A 13,421-nucleotide genomic window follows, 5' to 3' on the forward strand; every position below is an offset into this window, starting at 1 on the left:
GAAAAGGAGAAGGGGGGGGGGGGGGCACGACATCTGGGCTGAGTTAACCACTGGCTACAACCAGGTCCTGCACCCAGCAGGGCCCGGTGCAGGAAGGTGCAGGCACAACGAACCCAGCAAGGGGGTGACTGGGTATACAGAGAGAGGCAAACCATAAGCGCTGCAACTAATGATTATTGTGATTGTCATTTCATTTGTGGATTCATTAGTTGTTTGGTTTAAAAAAATGTCGGAAAATGGTGATAAAGGTTTCTGAAAGCCTATGGTGACGTCCTCAGATGTCTTGTTTTGTCCAAAAGACGAGGAGTAGAGAAACTGGAAAATCCTAACAGCTGCACAAACAACGAGAATGAGCTATGAAAGACACACACACGCTTGCAGAAACGAACTTCTCTGTGGTATCATTTCAAAACGTGAATAAATGGGTCGAAATAAAAGGTTGAAATGTCAACCGAAGCGCTGTCTAATGAGAGGTGACACGGAGGTACGTCATTATCAGCCATCAGCAGGTCAAAGGTCGCTGGGATTACATCAGTTAGACCTTATAATTAGCAGCTTGACCTTTTTTCACAATTAAAGACATATTTCTTGCCAGGTGTCCTTTTTTTTGCCTTGGATTTCCACAAGCAGTGAGGGACGCAAGTGCATCACTGTGTCGCTAGGAGGAAATTAAAAACAAAAATGTGCCTCGTGGTCAACACTGTTTACATCTGTGAAAATGTGTGTTCATGTTATCTCACACTGCTGTGTTGAACTGTTTGCTTTATGCCATCACACATCCACTCAGGAGGTGAAAACGTTGCCGCTGTGTGTACAGAGGAATATTCCTGCTGTGTCATGTTTACACTCGGAGGGAGAAATTGATGTTAAACACAGAAAATGTGTGTGTGTTTAACATGCAGAAACAGTGTATGAGAGACCGGTTATCAAATCACATGTTATCAGTTATGGTCACGTTCCAGCTAACAGGGCTTACAGGATGTAGATTAATATGTTTCAAAACACAGAAGCGTTTTTGGCTCCGTTTTGGGTTAAATAATGCAGTTTATGTGGCTGGAATTCGGAGCTCGGCGTTGAGTAAGGCTGTGACATATTCTTGGACGGAGCTCCCGTTTCTTTGTAGACATTATGTTTCTCATTTCACAATGTTGACTCTGTATCCCTGTGGTGTTAGTATTAGACACTCTCCCAACTCTAAACAAGCTTCATTCTGCGGGAAGTATCAAAATCTCATTCTCTGGCCAGTGCTGACATTCTGTGAGAAGAAATGACTTGTTGGTACAACAGAATACTGAGCATTTTTGGGACTGACAAAGGAATGTCCACATGTATCGATTTTTTTTAAATAATATTCTTCGGAATGCCCTGAAGGCCTGTCCTCTTCAATCTGTGGCTCAAACCCAAGAGACTACTTCAAGTGTTTTATTATGTCAATTAAAAAGGTGCAATCTGTAAGACTTGGCCACCTGTTGAACACTTGCTCCAAACAAACATATCTCCAGAGTAACCACTAACTGCTGCCAACTATAGCTTCTGTGAGTTAATCAACTAAGTGAGCCATGCGCGTGGACTCAGCTCAGACTGGGAGCTCGGAGCACCGAGGAAGTGTTGGCAAATGATGGCGGAATGAAGCTCCAGAATGGGCACCAGAGATGGAGCTGGGTCAGCATGCAACAGAGGCAGCACCCACCCAGCAAACACAGCTGGACTGGGACCAAACACAGCCTCAGAGATCGGCCGAGCCCAGTTTGACGATGGGGAATAACAGTACCGAGGTCACATACTTAGACTCCAGCAAAGGGCACCACCACCCCATTGTCAGAATCTCGTGCATCCATCTATAGTGTCATGACCCAATATTCACTATTTGTAATTTTTTCCCCTGAACTTTAAATTTCAACATCAGGGAACAGGGCTCCTGCTAAAATCAGAAATGTTGGCAGGCATGACATATTTGTCCCTATACAAGTTAATTTTAAAGACATTTGAAACAATAAATCAATGGATCATCCAACTTTCTGAATATGAATTAATCAAATAATAAGTACAAATCATGACCAAAAAATACAACAACAAAAACTAAAGTAAGAAACATATAAAAACAGCCTAAAATGCAATGTGATTTATTTTGGATATTGTGATAATGGATCAGCTCATAAAATCAGCCCTCCCAATGTATTTGCTCCAGCTCTAAACTCTAAAACTTAAATCACGGATGAAATCTTCGGGACGGTGACACCTGTGCATAGTAAAGGACATCAAGCATTTTCTTTCAGTTTCTTAAACAAAGACATTATAGAGGCACAAACACCAAAATTAAGTTCTTGCCCTCCACTTCATCAGTCTGAATGCTTCTCCCTCTGGGTCTACATCTGTGATACAAACTAAAGTCTTCTGTTCCAGTCAAAGAGCTTCATTGTGCTGCCTGCCAGAGTCCACACACACACACACACACACACACACACACACACACACACACACACACACACACACACACACACACACACACACACACACACACACACACACACACACACACACACACACACACACACAGCTCACCATGCCCGCCGGTAGTTTATTCTGCCTTATAATGAGAAATCTGAGTATGGACACACACGTACACTCACCCCCCCACTGCCTAAACACACACACACACACTTTTCTAATTATAAGAATTTGAAGACACACAGACAACACAGACGTACAAATGTAGTTTATTATGTCTGTGATGATGAATCCCAGTATGGAGACGCACGCACACCTACCAGGGAGTTCAGTCCGTGTAATTTATGACGGGATATAAAAAAGAAATGGTATGAGTGGCTGCTCTCAGCCACCTTTAGCAGTGAAACCGCGGTGCTTTTCCTTGGCCCTGCCCAGCGTTCCCTCCTCAAGTCCAAACCCATTCCAGCTCGTGGTCCTCTCTAATTTCACCCAAAGCAGCAGAAGCCTGAGCCGAAAAAGAGGAATCTGGCCCCCAAGTCCAGCAAACTATTCCCTTTTCCTGTCTCCCTCCTCTTCCAGCGACCACAGATCGACAGCTCTATGGCCAGCACTGGCCCGAAACTATGAGGGGTATTTTCAGCACTGTAATTTGAAGAACACATGGTATTACACACAGATGCTCACACACACACACACACACACACAGGCAGAATTACACACTCAGCAAAATACACAGACATCGGGGATGGATCAAAAGATACAATAAGACAGGAGAGGAGTGTCTAAGGCCGAGGCACGTGTCCCTGACATCCACGAAACACCGCCGGGATCAGGTCGGCGTGTTCTCACTGAGGTCTGAGCAGTCCTCAGCGCATGGAAGCAGGGCGGAGGCCTCGCTACATAGAGACGCGAAAGAAACTCATCTGAAAACAAGAGGCCAGTATAGGGATGTTATGGCAGGGAGGGCAGAACCCAGAATAGCCAGGAGTAAAAAATAAAACAGCTTCAGTGCTTCATATGTTTTTCTTTGGCACTTGATGATCTTTGCTCTCTGACAGACAATCGATTTGGGTCGATTTGGATTCTAAAAGCTTTGCCACGCTAATAAGACAACTCATGACAATGCGTTAAGCACAGTTTCGTTCAGCAGGCCTTTTGATAGATACTTTCTTAATCCATACCTTTGAACTATGCGTTCAACTAGAAATGAAAATTCAGCCATTGGATTCTCACCCCGATGCCGATGGTTTCTTAGTCCACAAATCATGTCTGGAGCTTCGCAGCAAAACAGTGTTGCAACATTCTCCTAAAAAACTGAAGTAGATGTTTTTAAACTTGAAAAGAAGACTGAAAGAAAACTCCATACAGCTCGTTGGGCGTGATCATAGCCTCGGGAAGCCCTGAGTTCCCAAACTGATTTGAAAAGACATGATTTACACCCTCGACCCCTGGTCAAACTCATTCCAACAGGGTGCGCGCTAACGTTTTTTAGCCTGGAGCTACAGTGAAGATTGTGGCATTATTGTAGCATTTGGGATTGCCATTCTATGCTTTTGTTCAGCTGTCACAATTCCCCATCTACTTCAGTTGTTTGGGAGAATTCTGCAGCGCTGTTTTGCTGTGAAGCTCAAGAAAAATGTTTCGTCGACTGCTAAACTTTACCAAACTTTCCACCGGCATGGGCATGAGGAGATGATGACTGAATTCTAATTTTAGAGTGAACTGCATGTAACTTCTGCAGCTAGGAGTCTCTCGATCAAAACAATAATAATAAACAGACAGTGTGATTGTGTTGCGTGGCATCATGAGAGTTGTTTTCTTCATCGTTAAACAACCGCCATGGCAATGATAATCCTGCATTCATCAGAAATGTTCACAGACGAGGTGATTTGTTCACATTACATTTGGTTGACTGACTTCCCTCCTCTCTCCATGACTCTCTCACAGAAGTTAAAGCATAAGCGACCGCATGCAACGTACTGTTACACGCTGAATGAAATTACAGATTTGTCTGGCTTTGAACACTGCTGAAAACATTTGGGTTATGCATGTAGAAAACCCATCAAATGTATAACAAAGTTCTAGTTGTTTTTTTAGACATTTTAATGTGAAAAAATGAAGCTGAAGATGTGTGAGGAATACGTATAAAACGTATTAGCAGAAGTGCTTGTTGACTGGGGAAAATAAAGGGGAGGCGAAACAGAAAAACAGACAACAAAACAAAATTCAAATGTGAAATTCGATCCGCTCTTCAGTGGTGGGACGGGGATAGAGAGGATGCCACATGAACAGACACGCACTCTCCCAAAGTGTGCCAGCTACCCAAATACAACCGTCTGTATACCCGTGCACATACATACACACTTGCGCTGATTACAGATGCAGTATATACTGCTCCTCCTGTCCAAGACCTTAATTACCCTGCACAGTCTTATTTCCCATAAATACAGCGAGGGCAGGGCTGTAATTAGGGCCTATATTTACCCCACCTGGCTAGAGGAGAAGCCAGTTCAGCGCTGCCCACAGGGATGAGCCAGCCCCACTCGACTGCTGCCACGGGTGGAACGAGGACAACAGTGGACACACAGCTACTGGGGGGGGATGTACGGTGGTACCTCAGCTGGGGAAGTTAAAAACTTCCAAGTTTATGAGCTGTTCTCTGAGCCAACAAAGCTTAAATACCAGTGGCAGAGAGGGGCAAATTCCATGAAACCTCAATTTACAGTGCAATTTTGATGGAATGATGGATGATGGAAAACTAGGAAACAGTCTACCAACTTTAATTTGACTGGTTCGGACAAACTAAACAGTCACCTGTTCTAGTTCAAGTAGTGTATCTGAAAGGAGACATATCATGTTCATTTTCAGGTTCATAATTTTATTTTAGGTAGCCACTGGAACATGTTTAAATGCTTTGATGCACGAAAAGCATATCAGTATTCTCAGTGTGTTCACTTCTGCAGCACTGTGTTCCCCTCTCTGCCTGAAATGCTCCGCTTTGGCTCCTGTCTCTTAAAGCCCCCACTCCCGAATACCCAGCAGGCACTCTGATTGGTCAGCTCACACACGCCTGAGCCAGCGCCGCTAACAACAACAACAGAGCAGCTGTGCTAAATCATTAATTAATTCTCCCCTGCCAAATTAGCCGCTAGTCATAAGTTATGTAATTGTTTGTCATGATGACGTAGCGCGATGTCAATCAATCTGTGTCTTTTGCGACACAGCGGGTGAGGCTGTGTCCGCTGCTGTCTTGAATGCATTTGGACGAGGACGTGGGACAGACCCTAATGGATGTACAGGATAAACACAATATTTGATAAAGATAAATGAATAGCAGAAATTAGACAGGTGGATATCAGTTCCATCTTCATGCATATACAAGTAGTTCATGGACAAGGACATTTAAAAACATCGTGAGATGTCCTTACCAAGAATACTTTTCAGATAAAGAGTTGTGGCTTCCCCTTGATGAGGACAACTGACTGGCTCTCATGTAAGAAGCCAAACAGACCTCCCAGTGAGGTTGCAATATTTCAAATAGCTTGGACACTTTTCCCTGCCCCTCTCTGTTTACTCTGCGGGCAGATTGGCCATTTCCTGCCCATCGCATCACATCCAAACTCAAAACGAAAAAACTGGAGAAAGTGGCTTCACCATGCCCTCCGATCACGCACAAACTATTTTGTGGAATCTCGTTGTAACCGCTCATACGATGTGAAGTGTTGTGTTTTATGGTGCTGAACAATGCTTTGAGGATTTCCTGTAGCAAAAGAAAAAAAATAGAGCTTCACACTCTTCTATGCATCCAAATCCCTGGCCTCATCGTGTTTCAGTGTGTTTAGGATTCATCGCCCACTCCTTCAGGAGATGGGGTGTTAATAGGAGCGGCTCTCTCATTCTCTGGAGAGAGGCTCACATCTGAAAACTGTCAGGGTGAAGCGCTGCCCACTCTGCTCTCTCCAAAGCTGCTCAAAGCAGGACAGAGAACAAGAAAGCAAGAGAACGTAAAAACAAAAAAAGAAGAGCAGCCCTTTCACGGCTTTGATCTGGGTCCGAACTCCTCTTTGGTTTGAGGTTGGTGAAGCCATGTGCAGAGGAGGACAGTGTGCTGACTCAGGCTGCTTCACTCCTTGTTCCTCCTCTCCATGGCAGTGAGACCAGAGGGATTAATGAGAGAGTGGGAAAGAAAAAGGGACACAGAGGGCACAAGTAGACCCGGCTCATTAGTCTCAGAGTCCTAGTCAGCCATTAGTCTAAAACAATCTTTTTTTTTTTTAACACCGCAGATCATTTTTAAAGTTACAATTTTGTTGCAGACATGCTGGGGGGTCTCCCTTCTTCGTGACAACGTGGGCTGTGTTTGAAAATGACAGAGAAAAGAGAAGGAGAGGGAACGACGGAAAGAAAACAGATCACACAAAACACCATAAAAAAAAATAAACACAGAACAACTTCATTTGGCCCGTCTTTCACGGTGGTTTCTCAGCAAATTAAAAACAACACACATGCATCTGTCAGCAACACAGAAGCAGTGGTCGCACATCGATTTCATGTGTTGCAGAAGGCTGAGAAGTGGTGACGACGGACTGCTTACCTCTTGTAATCATGACCCACTTTAATTAAGAGTCAGCAAATTGTTGTTGGGGGAGTGATGATGAAAATGCAGCACGTACAAATCATGTTATTTCATCGTGGCTGGTAACAAATGTTCCATGGTCTGGTACCAGCTCACGGCCTGCAGTGGTACAACAATATAAAAATACTCCTTTTCTAGTTGATATCTTACTTTGGCAAAGGTATGTGCGGATTAACTTAAAGGTACAGTTTGTTGTTTCTTGCTACAAATTGTGACAAAACTGCCCCTTTAACTACTTCATTTATTGTTGGGTAGCTTAATTTATGATAGCTACCAGATAAATGTAGGTATATTTTAGACTCTCTATCGAAGTTGAAGCATAAAGTAGAACTAAAATGCTCCGGTAAAGTACAAATGTCTTAAGATTGTAGTTAATAAGTAAGTAATAAGAACAGTGCATGCAGTGTGACAGTTTGTCTGAAGAACATACCAAAAAGCTGAACTTTCCTGTATTAAAATCTGCCTCAAGACGTTTGTCACATGTTTTTCTTCTCCTTCTCCTCCATATGGTCTCTTGCTCACCACTGTCAGCTATCTAATGAAGCTAAAAATGCCATAGACTTGGCTGGAATGACCCTGCAGCACATCCCCGCCACCAGTAACCACCGAGCTCTTACTGGAGACGCTGCTTCAGACAGACAGACTCTCCCAAACACTATTCAAGCTAAACTAATGAGCCCCTTCAGCTCCACTAAGTGATTTAAATGCATCATCAGTGCAATTTTATTCGAATTACTGCTCGTCATTTGTTAAACAGAGAACGAAGAGTGGCCGAGGAACTGGAATAGCATTTATTAAGGGGATCTGGAAGGAACCGCTGAAAATCGTGTCTGGCGAGGCAGAGATAGACTGAGTCAGATTCAAACAGGCTGTTGAAAAGCAGTGTGTTCAAAGGGAATTCAACACTGATACACCTGATGTAAACAAGCAGGTTCAAACACTGGAGAGGAGCCAGCCGACTCAGCTCATGTTACTTAAAGCAAACAGACACACATGCACTGTGCTCGTACTCGTATTTTGAAAGCATACAGTTCTAAGCGTGCCACAAAGAAAATAATCCACTCCCCCCCCCCCCACTGCCCTTTCCTCACTGTCAGAGTTGGTGACATCACGTACCTTTGAAACAGTACGCCTTTCACAAAAGGTGTTTAAGTTTCACAACACATACCTGAACAACACACAAGCTCACAAATATGCAGGCATCCTGCGCCTGACCTCCATACGGTGCGATGTGCCTCTCAGGTATGTCTGTGGCCCTACATTTAATCTGCTACAGCATGTAGTGTTTTCGCCGAATTCTTTATATTTACAAATGAGAGAGCCGGCGGCCCGAGGCACAATGAACATCTCAGTAATTAAAACACACTGGGAGGTCCACCACAGAAAAAAAGTGTGTGAATATCTGCTCCACACTGCCCCCCCTCCACCTCCACCCTACTCCTACACGTTCATCTTCCCCCAACACACAAATGCGATGGAGACCCATCAGCTCAGGCCTGTTTGTCACTGGAAAGACGCGAGTGGAGAGGTTCATGGTTGTACTGGTTTCGTGTGGGATTGGTACCCGTGGGAAGAGGAGAGCAGGGACTGCAGCTTGTGGAGCACATCCATAAATCAATAGTAGATGAATCACTGAGTGGTCAGTGGTGTGCTGGCTGGGTTACTGTCAACATATTTATCACTCGATGTAGTGAGGGGGGAAAAAACACAGTGCAGTAACTGGCAAAACCGTTTTCCCCCATATTTAGAACCCTGAATCCAAGAAAGTTGGGACGCTGTGTAAAACATCAATTAAAACAGAATTTGTAAATTCTTTTTCGATCACTACGGTATACAACTAACAGTCCTAGGACACTATATTTACTGATAAACTTTACTGTTTTTTTTGTAATTGAGAGGAAACACAGCGTCCAGATATTTTGGAATAAGGGCTGTACCTCACCACTGTTTTCCTTAATATTCAGGTTCATACTTTTATTATGAATAAGGTGCAACCTGCTCTGATTGGTTAGTTCTCAAAGGCCTGAGCAGGCATCGCCCACCGTGTTTCTTGAATCAGGTCAGCCAAGCGTTTTCCAGGCTAGTGAGCTGCGTTTGAAAAGAGAAGGTACCAGAAGTTTTGGCAGCGTGGTGAGAGCTTTTTATCAGGGGACTTACCTGAACAGGTGTCAGCTGAGCTCTCGGGTCGAACACGCGCAGCATCTTGTCCTAGACAGATGAAGAAGAAGGACAAACTTTACTGAAGTACAAAAGAAAGCTGGAAAAAAAACTTTCAGTCTTCGTGGTGATTATTTGGCATGCTGTGTATGTGCAAAACTACACTTTGTTGTCAGTTTATACAATATTCCTGCAAGAAATCTAACCTTATAGAGGTTATAATGCTTAGTTTTGGGTGAAATTATTTTAGAGAGGTGTTGATTCCACTATATCATGTTTGTCGTGCTGTGAATTTTACCATTACGAGGAGTATGAATATGATATGAGAGGGACATCAAAAAGCATCTGCAAGGTCAAGTTCTGAAGTTCTTACAAAGAAAGGTAGGAGAAATTAAAGCCTCCTCGTCCAGCTGTTCCACAGAAAATAAAATGAACAACTGAAATATGAAAGCTGCATATTAAAAACATTAATAAAGAGTCCCTCCACCTCAGTCTGATCCAGATAAAGGATAACACAAACTCTCTGAAGTTCCCCTAATCTATCAGTGTGATCTGACTGACTCATCGTCGGTTACCGCACTCCCGGTGACCTCTCGACGGCCTCATGTGCCTCAACGCCAGCCAGCCCAAACACGCATTCGGCTTCAATCAAAGCGGCCAATCGGAGAGGCTCCTGCGTGATTGAGAGGAAATGGGGCCTAATGGGATCAGGCTGTGACCGGGACATGCGTGTCTGCAGCCGCGTCACTCAATACTGCTGTGTGACTGTGATCACAGCAGACGTGCGAGGCTGATGGCAGGTAATAAGTATGAGGGCTTAGACTGAGCCACGCACACACTTAACACACATATAAATGTCAAGGGGAATCTGGAGGCTGACAGTGACACAGTCAAGCATGCGCGCACACACACACGTACACACAGAGGGGTACTATGCAACATTCGGCCATACATACACAACATAAATAAAGCATTTTATCCTGTCAAGCCTCCCTCTCTGTCTATCTGTGGGTGTTTGTGTGTGTGCAGCCCACCCACGAATGTGATGCCCCAAGGCTGCATCTTCGGGCCTCCGTGACCCGGGCCTCAGCCAAAAGCTTAAGGAGCGTTGCCAGAACAACACACACTTTTAAAACCACATGCCCTGTGGATAAAAGCCCAGTTCCCAATGAAATTTAATGATTATTTGGTCAATTCATCATTTTTTCAGTATCATCTCAGAAAATGTATGTCAAAATCACCCCTCAAGCCAATTTAACTTCTTCAAATGTCATGTTTTGCTGTATGTATGCAGTATACACAGAGGATATATAGTTTGTTTCAAGGGCTTTAACTCACGATTATTCTCAATATTAATGAATCTGCCCATAATTTTCACAATTAATCAATTAGTCAATTACATGAAAATCACACTGCTTAGTTTTTACCAGCCACTGAGTGCCCTCCCCTTAGCTGGAAAAACACACCTTAGAGTGACCAAACACACACATATCAGCTCTACATATATACAAAAAAATACACCTGACAAATTGAGCTCACTCACTGGCACACCAACCTCGAGTGTTGTTGTGCAAATAACACAAGGGCTGAAACTATCTGGCAGTGCAAACACACACATGAGGGGCTGCTCACATACAGATGTGTTGGACAAGCAAACACAGTCTCTTAAGCCTATGACAATAACCCTTATAAACACACACACAGACACACACCACCTCAACTCATAAATGCCCAGATGGAGAGCCAGGATAGCTGTGTGTGGTTGTGTGTGTGTGTGTGTGTGTGTGTGTGTGTGTGTGTGTGTGTGTGTGTGTGTGTGTGTGTGTGTGTGTGTGTGTGTGTGTGTGTGTGTGTGTGTGGTTGTGTGTGTCTGTGTGTGTCTGTGTGTTCATTTGTGTGTTTGTGTTTGTCTGCTGAGACAGCAGCTGTTTAATCAAAGTGACGGAGCCTCACTCTCAAGCTGCTGTTAATGAGTTTTTCTCTGCGAGTCGGCCGCACACAACTTTCACATGTACGCAAACACACACGCGGCCGCTGGGAATCCTCCCTCCGCACATCAACAAACACACCGCGCTGCCAGCCTCCCGTTCCCAGTCTCCCACGGTTACCAGTGTCACAGCCTGTCGCGACTGGCAGTTTTACACTGGGCCATCCCGTCATCACTCTTCTCGGCCGTGAGAAAATACGGAGCCAGGCTGGGCTATGATGTTCAAAAATCAAGTTTGAATGTGGACTTTAATTCAAGAGGTGGAGTGTTTAAAAAACTGCATACCAGCCCGTCACGTCAATCACTTGGATAAACACAGCCTTTCCTTCCTCTCTGTTCACGCTACCTGTGGACTGGCCATCCCTAAAATTAATGGTGCTTTTCTCCCTTTAAGCGTGTCATAAATACACATCTCTTTGGGTCCAAACGAGGCCTGTCACGATTCCTGCTCTTTGGGGTGGTGGTCTCGCCTTCATCTTTCCCCTCCAGCCCTGTGCCCCAGTGTTTACCCTATGGGAGGGCCGGGGGGGGATTGGACCCACATGTTGGCGGGCCCTATTTGCTTTAATAAGTTGGATTGGAGAGACTGAAAGGGGCCTTTCGGGTTAAATGACACCAGAGCCCGACAGGGCAAGAACCTCGGAGGCCCCTCGACTCTGATCTCGGCACACATCCCCCTCCTCCCCCTCCTCCCTCTCCTCTCTTTCTTCCCAGGTGCCTTGTTCTTTCAGGGTGCACTGTTGGGGCGGTAGCTTAGTGGGGATGATTATCCTGTCAAGGTAAATGTCATGATTGGGACGTAGCCTGTGATCGCTGGAGTAATTTGTTTCTTGTCAGAGCAAAGACAAACTGCAAGGGTTGGACTGACAATCATACCTGCCAAGTACACACATGTGGCCGATTTCTGTGTCACAGTTTATTTAGTCTTGAGCAAAATTAAAGCTCATCATGCATTGTCTAAGGCTCACACCTCTGGCTCATTTTCACATCAATCATCAGGTTTGGTTATAAGAAACAGTTGACTGCACAATCGACCTAATACAACCCTGACTCCAAAAGTTGGGATCCTTTTAAACATTAATCAAATGAAATGTGATCATTTTCTACCCTCAATTGACAATGGTGCAAAGATAACATGTGTAATGTTATAGTGCATTAAATTGATTCATCTTTTTAATTCAGAATTTAATGTATTAGTAAGTTGGGGGAAAAGAATGGGGAAGTTGTGGTTTAATTATCATTCATTCCATCCCTTAATGTTTCTAATTTTCTTATAATCTGAGGATGGTGGGCAGAGCGACACACATCCAGCTAAGGGAATCTGGAATCCTAGAACCATTTTGCGTCTCAGTAGTCCCTCCAATAGGTTTCGCCTTCAAAGGATAAAAACTTTGGGCACCCTTGGAATAAAGGATATTACGACACAGGCTCAGGAACACTTAGTAAAACCATTGTCGGTTTTTAAACAAAGTTTATTTGCAAATGGTTGCATTCCATTTTTATTCATGTTTTAAACGGCATCCCAACTTTTTCCTGGGAATTGGTTACTATTGGTTATTGGTTACCCTCCGCTAATGAAATTGCCTCTAACTCTTCCTATTAATAAAATCTAATCATGAAACAATTCCACCTCAACTCATAAAGCCCCACAATCCCTGCCCTGCTCACGAACCCACTGCAGCGCCCTCCTTCTTCCTCCTACACAAAATATCAACAACCTAAGGGAAAACTCTTCAAGCTGTGTGACTGTGGTTCCTGATGAGAACGGGGCCATATGGATGCCTAAAATCTCAGGGAGACTTTCTCGCTTCTACGCTCCGTAACTACTGTGCATGTCAACTGAGTGATGGTCGACAGATCCTGATTAGGGTCAAACTTGCAGCGGAAGACATGAGGGCTTATAGGGCCATACAGGAGTTTGTACAGGGGAAACAAAGGTTCAGGGGTCAGGCAGGGTTGAGACAAAATAAAAGCTCTGACAGATGTATCCTTCCCACACAGGCTTGGGCCCTAATTGACAAGTTAATACAGTTTCCAGTCATATGATTAAACTCTTCACAAGCTCTTTATCTGCTGTGGCCAAGATTTCTTTCTTTGTCATCACTAAAACCGTATTAAAACAAACTGGGTAATAGCTTTTACGTCACTAGGCTTTCCAGGTTTATTCTTTTTCCCCTCAAGAGCTGCTCACTA

The 13,421-nt window shown here is 44.2% G+C and overlaps 1 protein-coding gene across 1 annotated transcript in view; it reads right to left on the reverse strand.

Annotated features, from left to right (window-relative positions):
• coro7 (coronin 7) overlaps window positions 1–13,421 on the reverse strand; it is a 112,091-nt gene that overhangs the window by 92,603 nt on the left and 6,067 nt on the right. The window contains exon 7 of the mRNA XM_037089607.1: window positions 9,242–9,292. Within this exon, the coding sequence (XP_036945502.1) occupies window positions 9,242–9,292 (51 nt within the window). The remainder of the gene's footprint in view (window positions 1–9,241; window positions 9,293–13,421) is intronic.

Source organism: Acanthopagrus latus, chromosome 23 (assembly GCF_904848185.1).
Source record: "Acanthopagrus latus isolate v.2019 chromosome 23, fAcaLat1.1, whole genome shotgun sequence".
NCBI lineage: Eukaryota > Metazoa > Chordata > Actinopteri > Spariformes > Sparidae > Acanthopagrus > Acanthopagrus latus.